Here is a 15,769-nt window from a genome sequence, read left to right as displayed (position 1 = left end):
GTCATGGAGGAGGGAACAGAAGGTGATGGTGGAAGTGTTTTGGAGATTGACCAACGCACATCACTGCCGCAGGTTCTGATAGGTATGAAACCAAGGTAAGGCTGTAGCTGGCAGAATGGGAATGCATGCTTTTCATATTTCTTGTTTTGATTTCATCATTATATTATAAATCCCATCTTTAATTCCTTACAGTGTTCAGCATAGTGAGTCATCAAATATTCAGATGATGGTGGCAAGTAAATTTTGAAAACTTATTTGAATAAAACCTGAAGTTCTCACTTTAGCCTGTTATTGCGGATATACCCCAAGAAAGCCAACATCTTCGTTTCATATAAAGATAAAATCCCCAGATTTTGCCCTTTTATCAAATATGTTAAATACAGCCTTACTTAGGCTATATCTCTGTCTTCAACAACAGGATGATTTCTACCTGAAGCTATTAGCAAACACCACCTATCCATATAGCAATCCAGTAAATGATTGGTTATTATGAATTTTTCTGTGCTGTCAATGAACTGAAACTCTAAGATAGTCTAAAAGTTTATTAAAAAAAAAGCACAAAGGTGGTTCTGCTAAATATCACAGTCTTATGTTAAATGACATAATTGTTGCTATTTAAAATATATACTTTAAAAAATTAATAGCATCTTGAAAAGGAATAAAAATGGAGAATGTTGGGTTAAAAGCAATGACATTAGTCTGTTTCTAGGATTACAATTTTAAAGTATCCATTATAAATATGTTATCTACTATAACTTCATTTCTTTTCAGCTGAAAGTTTCCAAGCATTGTTGTGCAGTAACTATTCTTAATTGGGCATTTGCCCATTATGTGGTTGCTGCTCTGAGTTATACAAACGTTCATGTGTGAATTATTTGCCTTGCAGTTTTCTGTTCCACCACAAGGGGGCATACATAACATTATAAATCTTGGGGAACCGGGCTGCAGTTTCAGCATTGAAGTAGTGAATTTAATTATATTTTAATAACTAAAAGACAAATGAAACACTCTGCAAGATATTAGTGAAGTATTTCTCACAAATTTGTATTCTTACAATAGCACTTTATTTCTCTGAAGAATCATATTACAAGTATCCAAACATTTTTTCAAATGTGCAATTTATTCTGAAAACCATGGAAATTATATGTGAAAGAGAATTACCATCTGGATCAATTTTTAGCCCTGTGGAAAATGAGGAACAGTATGAGGACACAGATTCTGATACGGTGAGTCTGTCCTACTGCATGATGAATCAAGTTGAGATTACTGTGATTAAATATTTGCGCTTGCTGATTCAGTAAGCATTTCTGAAGGTGAGTTTAGCTGGGAGAGAAGGAAATAGCACAGGCACTAAATTCATGTCACTGTGAGGAGCAGTTAATAGGAATAGTAGTGGGGCATCAATATGCATCACTACTACTTTAAATAGAGTAATGCCATAATCCCTTCTTCCTTAGAGAGTCCGTCTCAGCTGTTTAAATGAAAATTGCAACACAATTTATTTTGACTCATAATTGAACATTTTAAGATACTACATTTTTATTAAAAGGAAAGTGTGTAAAGTGCAGTCTATTAATGAGAACAAGTGTAATATTTTTATGCTTCCATAATTCATATGTAATAACATTTAATATGCTATTAAAGTCAACTGAAAAAAACCTAAATGGTTAAAAATTAAAATAATCCCTAGTATATAAAAATCTCCTTTCAATTTCTAACTCAGATATTAGTCATTAACATTAGAGAAGAAAACTAGCTGTCCCAATTATATAATTCCTAAGTATATAATAAACTATTATGCAAACAGAACTACAGTGAGCTACGTAATTGTTTATATACCTTATGCACTGACCTATGTCAAATGATACATTTCAATCTCTGGGGGTGATAATGTCTTCATTTCCTTTTTTTGCATATGTTTCAAAAGAAAGCAATAGACACTGCAAAACCTTGATTCTTTTATTATCTTATTTTTTGTTGTATATACTTATCATTTTATAGTTTATAAATATAAAAAATAGTTTTTCTATTTAATTTGTTTTTCTTAAAATGGAAAAAATACATTTAACATAATGCAAGTTGAAACAACTAAAGAAATTTAAGGAAAATTAGCTTTTTAAATAGTTTTATCTAGAAGTTGCCTCACAGTTTTCCCATGTTTCCATTGGGCCCTTTCTAAAACTACCTAAAATTTAAGTGTATAAGGAAAAACATTTAACCACATCTATTTTTAATGTTTCTAGGCTTTAGTGTTTTTTCTTTGGCTCATTAGTTGGTGAACCATTTATATAAAGAGTGACACGTAATGAGTAATTCGAACCTTTTGGTTCTAATTACTGATCAACACAAATTGTTGCATGCATAAAAAGGATCTTGTTTTTAAGTTTAAAAACGTTTTAACAATAAACGTGTAGCCTAAAATGTTGAGCAACAGAAAGAGCATTGATCATGAAGAGGAAAAACCTGCTCACCAGCTGGCTGTGTGAGCCAGAGGAGGTCCATTAAGCTCCCCAAATACCATTTGTATATCTTTAAAAAAGGCATCACCTCACATTGGAAAGTATAAAAATGTTGAATCACTGTATGTACACCTGAAACTAACATAACTAATATAATATTGTATATCAACTGTACTTAAAAAATGATGTATGCAGTATTCTTAATCTTCTCTGAGTTGCTTAATATAACCTTTACTTTTGAGACGTTACTTATGAAGTAAAGTTGATTTTCATTACTGACCTTGCCCACCAAAAGAGACATTACCATCACTGTCGCTGTCGTTGTCATCATCATCATCATCTTCATCTTCATTATATTTGCCCTAACTAAGCTATAGGACTGTTGTGGAGATTGCAAAAAGCATGTGCCTTGTAAATTATTAAGTGCCATGCAAATGTAAATAACAATTAGTGAAAAATATATTTAGGAACTCACTTTAACTTAGGCAGTTAAATATAATTTTCATCTAAGGACATGATTGTGCCGACTAAATGGTTGTGCTTAGCTATGTAGTTAATTGTGCTTAACTCAATGTAGTGATTTGAGTGTTTTCCCTTTAAACACAGAGGATACTGCAAAATTGTCCTGACACGAGTGTTCTGGTTATGAGGCAGGCGACCTTCAGTGTTGATACTGCTTCTCTGTGAGAACCAATCTGTTTTTGTCACTTTTGGTGCACATACACAGCAAGGAAATGGAAGCTGACTGCCGCAGAGCTTGGCTTGAACTGGAAGGGCAAAAATGTCAACACGTGAGAGGAATGTATCTCCTCCGAGTGAGGCCAGTCCCTAAGTCTCTGTCTTTTTCAACATTTTGGAACTAAGGGCATAGTTCCAGTCTTTTCTAAGCTCTGTGGCAGCTCTCTAGGTGTAATTCTGTGAAAGGATTAGAACGGATTTTAGACGATCAGAGTTCTTGTTCTCCCATTACCTCATAATATAAAGAACATAAGCGGGAGCGTGGCCACATTGCTGCTAACTTTGCTGGTTGAGCTAAGTGATTCGGTGCTTGATTGCACATTTAATGTTGTGCCCCAGTTTCGGCCCATTTTCTCCAGTATTAATCTAAGCCAGCCTCTCCAGTTCAGCTGAGTATTTATTCATTCAATAGGGGAATATAAAAGGTACATTTGTACTCATTCTCTCTCCCTTCTTTATTATGATGCTATAGTAGAGGATTTGTGGATTTATTTCTACAGCCCTTACCCTTTCATAACGCTAAAAGGTCCATGAGAGCATATTTTGGCCACTGTAATATATTTTACTTTTAATGTATTTGTAAGCATTGGAGTATAAGCATAATTATTTACTTTGTTTTCAAAGTGTGGCTATAAAATAGCGGGGGGTGGTGGGGGGAGAATTCTGTAGGACATGCACATTAGGATACTTACAAATTAAGTGTTGGTTCTATTTAAGAATAGGACATTTCCTTTCCCTGTTGCTGGAACCCATTTCTCCTTTTAATGTCCTTTTAAGCTGATCCAGACACAGGGTTTCCACTGACTTTGACAAATGACATACTTTAATTAGCTCTGCAGATTGCAGAGCCAGACCATTGGATTGAGTTTTCACTCTGTCCTTTGCTCACTAGCAAAGCTGGATTTGCTAGTTGTCACATGATAATAACATAGCTCTTTGGAGAAGGTAGATTCAATCTCCACTAAAATGCTATAGACTCTTCACAGAATAGTTGCAGCTGTCCTAAAGTACAAATAGTTTTCTGAAAACTAGGAAACACACAGAGTTTACATTAAAATGTGATTAGCAGTTTCAACCTCTAATGCTCTAAGTACTTGGTATGCCAAAGACATTATCTAAATTTGGGACATTTTGTGCTGTGCTGTAATTGGAAATGGTTAGTAGGAATCGGGTTAGCCTGAGACACAGGTTCTTTAAAATTAGGAACATTATCCTATGATTCATGTCCTATTATCCAAGCAACACATTTGTATTGAGAGGTCTCTTCAGGGCAATGTCAATCAACCATCCCCACAATGACTGAAAACAAAGATGAAACTCAAAAAGCTGTCTCTGAGCAGCCAGAATTGAGCCCAAGTTTTCAAGCTCATTCCTGTTATAAAGGAAAGCTCGGGCAAACACGCAGAGCTTGTCTGCTCAAATTTGCAAAAAATTCAAGCTGATGTGCTCACCTGAATTTTCAGCCAACAAAAGATCAACAACACATTTTTAGGGGGACATCCTAGAGAAGACATTGTACAAGCTGACACTGATAGCCTGTTGGAGGAGGCAATCTACAGGACTTGGCCTCCAGTTAACCCTCAAGCTAGCCCTGGACACTCAGAGCTCCTCTCCGGCTCCCCTGTCCTTGGAATGCACAATCTGCTCACCATTCCCACAGTGGGAACCATTTTCAAGGATGTGGCCTTGATAAAGCAATGTGTTGTTGAGGCCATTTGGATGGTATAAGTGATGGGGCCCAGTTTAAGTCCCTATATAAACTTTAGGAATCTGGTGGGTGGGTGTGGAGATCTACTCTTCTTGTGGCCCTTCAAGACAAAGCCGTGAAGTTGCCTTGCTTAGTAAACCTGCCACCTCCAACCTGGAGTGGTCTGCTTCTTTCTTAGGTTTCTCCTGCCCTCCATGCCCGGGGGCCAGTCTGCAAACCAGCATAGCCCAAAGCTGGACAGGACAGCAAGTGGGGGGAGACGAAGGAACTATAGGAAGTGGCCATAAAGCCAAAAAACAGGGAGGAAGGAGGAAGGAAAGAAGGGAGAGAGGGAGGGAGGGAGGGAGGAAAAGGGAAGGAGTATTCAATGCTTTTCATACTATCTGGGGTAAAAGATCCCTTTTAACTTCTTTTTTTTTTTTTTTTTTTTTTAGTTTCCAAACTGCCATAGACTGATAGCTTTGTAAACTACAATAATAATGAACTACCGAAAATAAAAATACATAAACGTGCAAGCATTATTTTTGTTATTAGACAAAAAATATAAAATTAACTCTGTCAACTTATTATAAAAGTTTCTCAGTGTATGTTCTTTATTTCTGTACTCTAGTTAACAGTTTGCAGATGGCACTTATCTGCTAACTACACCTTGAGTGGGACTGATTTAGTGTAAGAGCAAAGAACTCTACACCACCTAATAACTTTGGTCTGTTATGCTGGTGATGAACATGATTATTGCATTAAATCCCATAATCATCATTTTTATATTCATTTATTCAAGTTTGGCAAATATGTTTTTTCTTTTGGGGGAAAAAAAAGCAGGGAAGAAACTTTAGCCAGATTTCCATGCAAATACTTAAAATATATAAAATGCATGAGGATAAATCAACCTCACTTATCTGGAAAATTCACAGGTTTAGCAAATTCATCATTTCCTCTTGGTGATGCCAATGCCCTTCAGCCAGAGACCACCAGGACCACATGTGCATTTAAGCAAAGTGTGTTTATTATTTGTTGCAGAGAGAGAACACATGCCCAAGGAACCATAGGATATCTTAGTAAGAGGGTGTTAGAATGAATCTATTACAGGATTTGGATTTTATTTGGGTGATTTGGGAAGGGTATAAAATGTGATGCTGCCAGAAAATAGGGACAATTCTGATTGGGTATTTTGTAGGTGGCACAGTGATGTTTTGTCTGTGCTTAGGACAACTCTGTCAAGTAGCTTTATTTATCATGGTCTCAGAGTATTGTTGTCTGAGGTTGATATTCTGTGTGAGTTTATACCCAACAGGAGAACAAAAAGACCTGGTTGTATCAGAGCATCTTGTAATAATACTGATGTCAAATCAGTTCCAGACATCAGAGGCTGCTTTTATTCTTTCTCAATGATGGGCAAAAATGGTATCATATAAAACTGAAAATAAAACTTAAATCTTGCTCATTGTCCCAAATCCTGATCTTCTGTTTACCAAATGCTTTTGGGAATTTCCTCTGGTGACGGTGCATAAGTTTTTTAACAAGAACTTTGAACCTAACTGCAGAGTCTATGTAGCCATGCAGTGCACATTATGAAAAACACAGCAGTGCCAGTTGTTTTAAATTAGTTAGTTAAGCCAACCACAAGTTTCATAATATATCTACTTACATATTTATTTTGAATAAGTTTGCAACAGGAGGCTGGCTGAGACATTTGGAGCAATTTGAGAAGAGAATTTCATTGTTATAGGTTCCATTTTTTGGGTGGGCTCAACTGCTAAGTAGAAAATTGAGTTACTTGGATAAAATACATGCATTTACTGAAGTCAGTATGTCTCAGTCTGATGTCTTACATTATTTTGAAATAAAGCTTTTCTATAGAATATTCTAACATTCTAAACAATGACTTGTTTCCATTCGCTTCTCTGAGTGATCGCTCTCCAGAGTCAGTAGCCCTGTGCAAAGACTTGATCTTACTCCTGTCTTCATCTCTACTGGTTGAGCTCCTGACACGAAGCTGATCAGTACACATCTGCGGGACTTCACTTCACTAACAGCTTAATAGAACTTTACATCTTAGCTTGAAATTAATGTGTGAGCTTCTGGCTTTCTACCTTTAGAGAAAGCAGCATGAAAACTTTCTTTACATTGTAGTATTGATGTTTATATGACAAATGAAATTTGTGAAGTCCTTTGGAGTCTCTTTAGCTGTTTCCTTTGAGATGAGAGTAAAATATCAGCTATGTTAGCAATTTGAGTATATATCACAGGATGTGTATTTGAATATGTACTGTTGACAAAAATTCAATGAGTGCGCTACGTTATCATTGTCTAAAAATAGAATCAGTTTTCTTTATACCAATTACTTTAATAGAACAATTCATTATATAAAACTGTTAGAAACTAATAACAGCTCATTTGTATTCTGAAATTTTAGGCTTTTAAATTACTTCGCAGGCATTGACTATGTCCAGCTAGGCATATATTTTGGTCTGTAAGGTGGAAATTCACATTTTAAAACCTAATTTGTTGATTGGTTATTGTTCAAACTTTCCCCTGTCCCCTCCTCCTTGGGTGTCATGGATAGCTAAGTCTCAGAGAGTCTAAGAAGCACAACTGTCTGATAGTTGTTCCTTAAAGAATATAGGATTTTTGTCATACTGTAGACCTGATGTCTTTGAACACCAGGGTTCCATGTGAATATATATTAAGACCTTAAATTCAGGTTAACTTGCAAAATTACTCCATTTGGTGAAACATAAAGTGTAAGGAAATATGCATTCTCACTTGTATACTTAAAATTTATTTTATGTTTATTCAAGTCAAAGAACTCTTTTTCAGTATATTTTTGTATTTTAATTCTAGGAACATTTGCAATTCACTCAGGAAGGATACGAAGTTAACAACCTCCTCTGGCACTGTGTTGCTGCCTGGACTTGTGTTCAGAAAAACAGTCCTCAGTTGAAGAAGGTGCTTGAACATCTCACCCTTCATAAAACACAGCTTCAAGAGAAATGCTGGTAAGAGGGTCCTATAAATCCAAAGTAACTCATGGAGAAACCTTTGTGTTTAAATGTCAAATAACCTTTGCACTTAAATGTTAATTACACCTTAGTTGACTATGAAAAAAATTTATAATCTCAGTTCCAAAAGCAAGGGCAATTTTTATATTTTGTATTAGCCCATTTCATCAATAAAGTGTTCCTATTTTTTTTTTTTTTTGCTAGACAAGCATGCATGTATTATATAGTTTGTCTTTATTACATAAAATTTATTATTAATAAATTAATTCCCATATTTAAAACATATTTTATTCTCCAACTTGTTAACAACAATGAAGTACAGTTTATTATTTTTAGGGAAAAAGATTGCTTTATTATGCCTTACTTGTAATGTATAACAAAATTGAATCTTGACTTAGTTGTTAGTTTCCTCCTGTACAAATGTTAATTTGGGAAGGGAAAAAGAAGTCTTAAATTGCTATAAAAAAAAGCATGGGTTCAATGAATTTTAAAGGAGTATTTCTGAGGAAATTGATCAGAGATACCCCTTTCAATTATTTAAGGATGATCAGAATTCCTTTTCCAATGCTAACAATAATAATAATCTATTATGCCATATTAAGTTCAATTGTCATATATTTTCCTTAAAATTACTTCCAGTTTTTAAGCCTCTGCAGCCCACTCTGCACCGTGCTTGTATATGTAAATTATAAGAATCAGAAGCATTCCTTATGAACCAAAGCTGTTTTCCCAGTTTTATTTGGAAGTTTTGAGGAATCTAGATCAGTAAAGATTTCTGAAGGATGGTTCAGAGTTTTCCTAATTTCCTAGAAATAGCTTAGTTTAGAAGAGAGTTCATCAAGTACTTATTCTGTCTCATAGTCTGATAGGAGGAACCTACTCAAGTATTATAGTTAATAGCCCTAGCCGGCTTACTCAGTGGTTAGAGCATTGGCCCTCAGACTGAAAGGTCCCAGGTTTGATTCTGGCCGAGGGCAGGTGCCTCAGGTCTGGGTTCGATCCCCGGCCCCAGGGCCGAGTGCAGGAGGCAACCAGTCGTTGCGTTTCTCTCACATAGATGTTTCTCTCTCTCTCTTCCTTCCACTCTGTCTGAAAAGCAATAGAAAAAATATCCTCTGATGAAAGGATTTTAAAAATAAAAGTATTGCAATTAACAAAGATCATGATTCTTTATATTTTATTTATTTTTTTTAAGTTTATTTTTATTGTTCACACTATTATAAATGTCCGCATTTTCCACCACTTTGCTCACCTCTGCCCAGCTCCCACCCCCCTTCCCTCTGGCCATCACCACACTGTTTGAGTCTATGTGTCATGCATATATGTTCTTTGGCTAATGCCTTCACCTTCTTTCATCCAGTCTCCAACCCTCCCACCCCCGTGAGGATAGCATCTTTAAACAGGAAAATCAAAATGCAAATATGATATATCTGTCATATCAATAATATAGAATATAATTTTAATAAGTATATATTAATATAGAGCAGCTAAATATAAGAAAAGTTAGAGAGTTTTATTGGTGCAAATCAGGCTGCTCTGAAAGCTGTGGTGATTCTTTCAGACCATTCTTACTATAGAAAATAAATTCAAACACACAATTTAGTTTTCTTTTTTTTATAGCAATAACAAAATTTATTCAATGCTACTATGTGCCAATCTCTGTAGTAGTAAGAACTCTATCTGTGTTTCCTCATAATAAGTCATAAATTAGGTATTTATTACCCTCATTTTACAAATGAGGAAACCAAGGCACAGAAAGTTGAAGTAGCTTCTCTGCAGTCACACACTTCTAAGCGGTACAGCCAGAATCCATACCCAGGTATTCTTTTTTTTTTTAAATGTTTCTTTATTGTTGAGACCATTACAGATGTCCCCCTTTTAATCCCACTGACCCCCTCCACCCCGCATCCATCCCACCCCCAGGCTTTCCCCACACCAATGTCCCTGTCCATGGGTTATGCTTATAAACATACAAGTTCCCTGATTAACCTCTCCCCACCCGCACCCCTCTCCCCGCCTTCCCTCTGAGATCCCTCAGTCTGTTCCAAGCTTCTATGTTTCTGGATCCACTTTATTCATGTTTATTTTGTTTATTATATTCTACATATAAGTGAGATCATGTGGTACTTGTCTTTCTCTGACTGGCTTATTTCACTCAGCATAACACTCTCTAGTTCCCTCCATGCTGTGCCAAAGGCTAAAAGGTCCAAAGGAGAAACAGCTAGAGTTACTTTAGCTCTTGGGAGACTCTAACTTGGTTTTAAAAATAACAGAAATTATATTTTAACATAAAAATATTGCATGACTTTGTCAAATTTATTTTCAAAGTATTCTAATAATTACCAAGTAAAGAGGTTCAAGAAAGTGCTGAAATACTAAAAGTGGCTGATTAAGAACATCTGATTCTGAAAGTGAAGAAATTGTTCCTTGAACCAATTTTCGGTTTTATTGTATTGCATCAACATTGATCTAATTTACTTTGTTAATGAGCTGTCTTTAAGGTAGTTCTTTTTTTATACTTAGTATTTTATAGATTTGGGTGTGCTGGCAATAATATGAAACTTTTTACTTTATAAATGAAGACACTAAGGCCAAATTTATTAGGCTTACTAGTGGCTGGAGCCAGATTTTAAGGGTCCCAGGGTAGCACTCTTTTTAGTACATCATCCCACTGTCACTCTGGCTGTATTATTAAGGAGAGAACTGCTTTGAGGCACCTTGTCACTGAACCCTGACTCCTTTTCTTCGGGGAGGACATTGTGGAAATCAGTTGAGGGGAGGGCGTGGCAATCCTTAGACAGTGCTGAGTGAACCGAGGGGAAAATTGAAAAAATGGTGAAACACAGTGACTGCTTATAAAAGAAAGGACAAGATAAATGTTTTAAAAAGTACTGACAGTTTTGATTCTGTTTCGTATATTTACTGTGGTTTTTTTTTTAAGAAAAAACAGATAACTTGAGAAACAAAAATAACCCACTGGCATTAGATGATTAATGCCTTTTTAAATTAGTAGTTTGATTAGCTTTTCTGTTAGTCAATTTTTCTTAGTTATAATAACATTAAAATATTTAAAAAATTAACTTTTCTTTTTACAAAGTATTGAAGCTATTTAATAGCCTATACTGCTTTCAAAAAGTCCACATTCTAGACAAAACAAAACAAAACTGTGATGTAGTTATCAAAATCAAACCAGAGATGCTTTTACATGGTTTTATGTACTCCTAAGATTGGGAACATGTTAAAAATTAAGAAAATGAACTGAATGAATTTAGAATGAAATAGAAATATTGCGGCATCAGGCCTTGATAGTAAATTAAGACTTTGTCAGGGTTTGCTGGACCAGATAAGCCTTAGAACTGTGATACTTGGAAGAACATATCTTTGGTTTAGTATCTGAAATTCAAGGCCAAGTGAGTATAAACAGGAGCAATTTCATTTTACATGCATGTCAGTAAAGTATCGTAATGATGAATAAATGTTCAGTGATTTGAAATGCAGACGGAGACCACTCGATTGATTAGAAGGAATTTTATCAATATTGGCAATAATTGCAGATGTCCTTATCAGTGAGTGCTTCTCAGCTGCTCGTTTCTGATGCTTTCCATCGGTGGGTATCATGTGTATGCCTGCCAGGCTTCTTTATAAAGATCCCACAACACAAAAGGAAAGAAATGGAAGCTTGTAGTTTCAGCTGAGCCCGGGAGAGAGCAGGCCCAGGATCCATGAAATGACTCAAGGAAGGACTGAGAATTAGAGCGACCTCTGCTCCTGGGGGGGAAAATCAAGGAAAGGAAATGCACCGAAGACAATAAATTACAAAACAGTGAAGAAGTAGAGAAAAAGAGACCACGTGAGCCCCCCCAGCCGCCATGCACCCTTTATCTCGGCAGTTTAGCTGCCCGGAGCCGCAGATAAGCCGCTTGCTGTCAAGCAGGTTCCCATTTACTACAGTGAAACTTTATGGGGTGCTTCATCCTTTCAGTGCCCCACCTTGCGGTTTGGCCTTTTATAAACGGCCCCGTTTGCTCTGGGGAGATAGCTCAAGCCAGTGCAAAAGGCTTTCTAATCTAACATGAAAATAATGAATTGTGTTTATAATTGAATTATTAGTCAATGAAGACTGCTGAGAAATGCGGCATGGCATTTCAGTCGAGCAGTATAACATAAAATTATATCTCCCAAAGCAAAATAGCCGATTTAATGTGCTCCACGAGTGTATTCCAAAAGAGCTTGACAATTTAAAATTATATTGACATAGCTAGTGTTTTTCAGATGTACAGTATTTGTGTTTGCATCGAAATGAATCAAACAATCAACTGCTTTGCCTGGGCAGGAAGGCCTTTACTTCTGGCTAGATCCCTGATAGCCACATTGTCTCTTTCTATAAACCCCAGCGATTATTATGTTTATGTGACAGTCCAATGAACACCATTCAAACAAAGTTTTCATTAATAATATTTCTCATTACTCATGAGCTGAGGTGTCAATGTAGGTCTCACTCTTCTAATTTATTTCCTGGATTTCTTATTGATCCTTTGATCCTCTGAACTAAATATAAACATTTTAGTGTGTATCAAGGGTACATATATCAATTATGCTTTGCTGCATTACAAAAGAAAACATTCAACTTCAGATCGGAAGATCTGAGTTTTAGTCCTGTCTCTTGCTGCCTGTCTAATTTTGAATGTCACTTAACCCCTATGAACAGAGTCTGTTTAGTCCTTGAATGGAGATAATAGTCACGCCAAAGGGCTTTTGAGATACTTAAATAAGGTAAGTTATATAGAAACACTTTTTATACACTCATTCTCTCCTAGTATTTCATTTCCTGCGAGTTCAGATCTGAGTTAGTTTTGTCCAGACAGAGTCCTGCCTACTGAATTTGTCTCAGTACCTGACACATGTCCTCTGCTCAAAGTAACCAAATTAGACAGCTTAACTACTACACTTCAGAGCTGCTCCCCTGCTTTCCACTCCCACTGCAACAATCTTGGTTTGGGCCACTATTTTCTCCTGACTCTCATGGCTTATTAATTGGTTTCTTTGCCTTAAATTTTCTCCGCCATAATCTGTCAGAGTCTGCTGCCAGGGCTGCAACACAAATGTGATTATACCATTCTCCTGCTTAAAATTATTTAATAAGAATCATTTTTTATGGCACAGGGGTTGCAGCCCCAATTAGGGTCTCACAACTTGACATGATTTGAAAAAAAGAACAAGAGGAGCAAAAACAAAGACTGAAGGATCCTGCTACTGTAACTAATTACCACCAATATAATTAGAGAAGTGCCCCGTAGGGCTGAATGGAAGAAACCCATCAGAGCCTTCTCTGACGCAACAGCGGTCATTGCCTGTTGACACTCATCCCTTCATTCTGCTCCACATGCTGCCCTGGAGCTGCAGGAATGAAATTTTGTAAGCAGGAGAAAGAAGCCTTCAGCCGACACGCTAAAGACTAGCTTTTCTTATAGTCCATCTCTTCTGAGTATCAAAAATCAGGCACTGGCAAGATAAATGCATTCTTTAAACTAGTTTTCCTAAATGGTCACAATCAGGAATGAAATGCTGACTGCCCTCTTCTCCGTGTGTAATGAAGACTGGGACTAATTTATTTATACTAATCCTCCCCTTTCTGGCCTGTTAATCTAAGCTTGAGTTTCTGATAACATTACAGTTAAGTCATTATTTAAAATATTCTATCGTCTCCTTAAAGAATGATTTATATATTTCCATTTATTTTTGGATCATATTTATAAAATTATGTTGATTTATTAAAACTTATCTATTTTTCTACTCACTGTCAGCCATTTAGCAGTAGTATTCCCACCCTTAAGGTCTTAGCTATTCATTTCTTGGTTGGCTTGAGTAAATTTCTAGTATGAACATAGCTGATTTATTTTATTAGGTGAGCCCTTGATTATACATAACCCTTGACTTAGTGTAGTATTTGTCACCATTTATTTTCCCCTTAAAAGTATAATGTATGTTTTATCTGGAAATAGGTTTCTGTGCTCACAGCTTTTTTTAAAAAAATTGTTCTCTTTAAATCTCTCTCTATTGCTATGTTTTCTAACTTACAGTTATGGTGAGATATTCAAAGCCAGTCTACCTCTTTTTAAAATTTTATTTCCAATCTAGGAATTTTTAGGAACAGCTTTGTGGTCTGGCAGCCAGGAGGTAGTGGCATCCGCTCTTGTCTCACTATGTTGGGAAGCTCTGGGGCAACCCTTCTGCTTCACTCAGAGAGATGCCTGTGGCGTGAAGCTGCACACAGCGCTGTGCCCACTGGGTCACGCTTCCTGGAGGCCTTCCGTTGGTCACTCCTCACGCACACGTGTCCCCAACTCTTCCCTCTCTGTGCTTAGGGCTTTCCTACATTATGGTGAAAAACCTATATATGTCTGCATCAAGTTTTAAATTAAATTTTGGGCTTCTTGGCATTGGAAAGATTTTCTTTCAATTGAATCCTGTTTTCTTCATAACTGTAAAATCCTTAAAGTTATTTTCTTTCTTTTTCTAACTGTGGTACTAGAATATTCCCCTTGATTTTATGTTTCTTTGGTTGTTTCAATAGGCATAGATAGTAATGGGTCTCACTTTGCTAGTTTTAAATGCAATTGTTTTTCTCTAAGTTAAGAATTTTTCAAGTTTGCTTCCTTCCAAGTGTTAGTTTTGCAGTTAACTTCTTCAATTATGGATTTAAATTATATTTTTTGTAATTTTAATTTCCTTGCAATCTCTTATTTTCTTAATGTAGTACCTTTCATCTCGCTATCAAAGCTTTTCATTGTTGTGTTTTCTTCCTGGGCTTTATTAAAGATGCTTAAGAATCTTGTAAAAATATCTTTTGGTTCCCATAAAAAACCATTTTCAAGGGTATGATCCTCTCTAAGCATGCAGCCTGATACTCTCTTTCGCCTTTGCTATATTTTTCACTGGTCTCATGTAGAGTCTACTTCTCCATTTTCCATTTTACTTATCTCAGAACTAGGAGAAATCTATAAAAACTTGGTATTTTTAATTTAAAAAATTTTCTTTATTGATTTGAGAGAGAAGGGAGGTGGGGAGAGGAGAGAGAGAAAAACATCAATTTGTTGTTCCACTTATTTATGTTTTCATTGGTTGATTCTTGTATGTTCCCTGACCAGGGATCAAACCCACAACCTTGGTGTACCTGACCCGACCAGGCCAAAACTTGGAGAGGTTTGCGTTTCCAGCATACAGCACTGTTAAAAGCTACAACACTCAACATGCAATATTATCAGGAACCTTGCTGTATTTTCCTTACTCACTGATATTTTACCTTTGAGAAGAAAATACACTCCAGCCGCCCTAGCCAGTTTTGCTCAGTGGTTAGAGTGTCAGCCTGTGGACTGACGTGTCCCGGGTTCGATTCCAGCCAAGGGCATGTACCTTGGTTGCAGGCTGGATCCCTGGCACTGGCTGGGGTGCATGCGGGCGGCAAACAATAGATGTGTCTCTCTTACATCACTGTTTCTCTCTCTCTCTTCCACTCTCTCTGAAAAAGCAATGAAAAAAATATCCTCAGGTGAGGATCCCCCCCCCAAATTCACTCCAGTATTCCCTTACAGCACCCCCTCCCTCCTGCCCATCTCTTATACGCACCCCCGGCAGCAGCGCTTTCTACACTTGGTGCCGCCTGGGAGCTGTCCTCTGAGTAAGCATGTGGGATAAAGAAGAAGAAAAGAAGCAATACTCTGGTTCCTTAAAAAGTCAGTACCCCAAAGGAAAGGCACTTTTTCTGACTCTGTGAACAATAGGGTAAATAGCAGAGATCTTTTTTTTTCTTCTTTAGATTTTTTTTTAACTTTGGGGAGGAAAAGGCTGTTGTGCTTTATGAA

General features: G+C 36.6%; 1 protein-coding gene across 1 annotated transcript in view; it reads left to right on the top strand.

Moving 5' to 3' along the window:
• Positions 1–15,769, top strand: part of TMEM232 (transmembrane protein 232) — a 130,085-nt gene that overhangs the window by 19,323 nt on the left and 94,993 nt on the right. Inside the window, 2 exon segments of the mRNA XM_087815086.1 lie at positions 1,060–1,226; positions 7,750–7,904. Coding sequence (XP_087671212.1) covers positions 1,060–1,226; positions 7,750–7,904 — 322 coding nt within the window.

The sequence above is a fragment of the Miniopterus natalensis genome, chromosome 3 (genome assembly GCF_054644295.1).
Source record: "Miniopterus natalensis isolate mMinNat1 chromosome 3, mMinNat1.hap1, whole genome shotgun sequence".
NCBI classification, from domain to species: Eukaryota; Metazoa; Chordata; class Mammalia; order Chiroptera; family Miniopteridae; genus Miniopterus; species Miniopterus natalensis.
The sequence above is the reverse complement of the archived record's forward strand: the minus strand, read 5'-3'. Positions and strand labels throughout refer to the sequence as shown.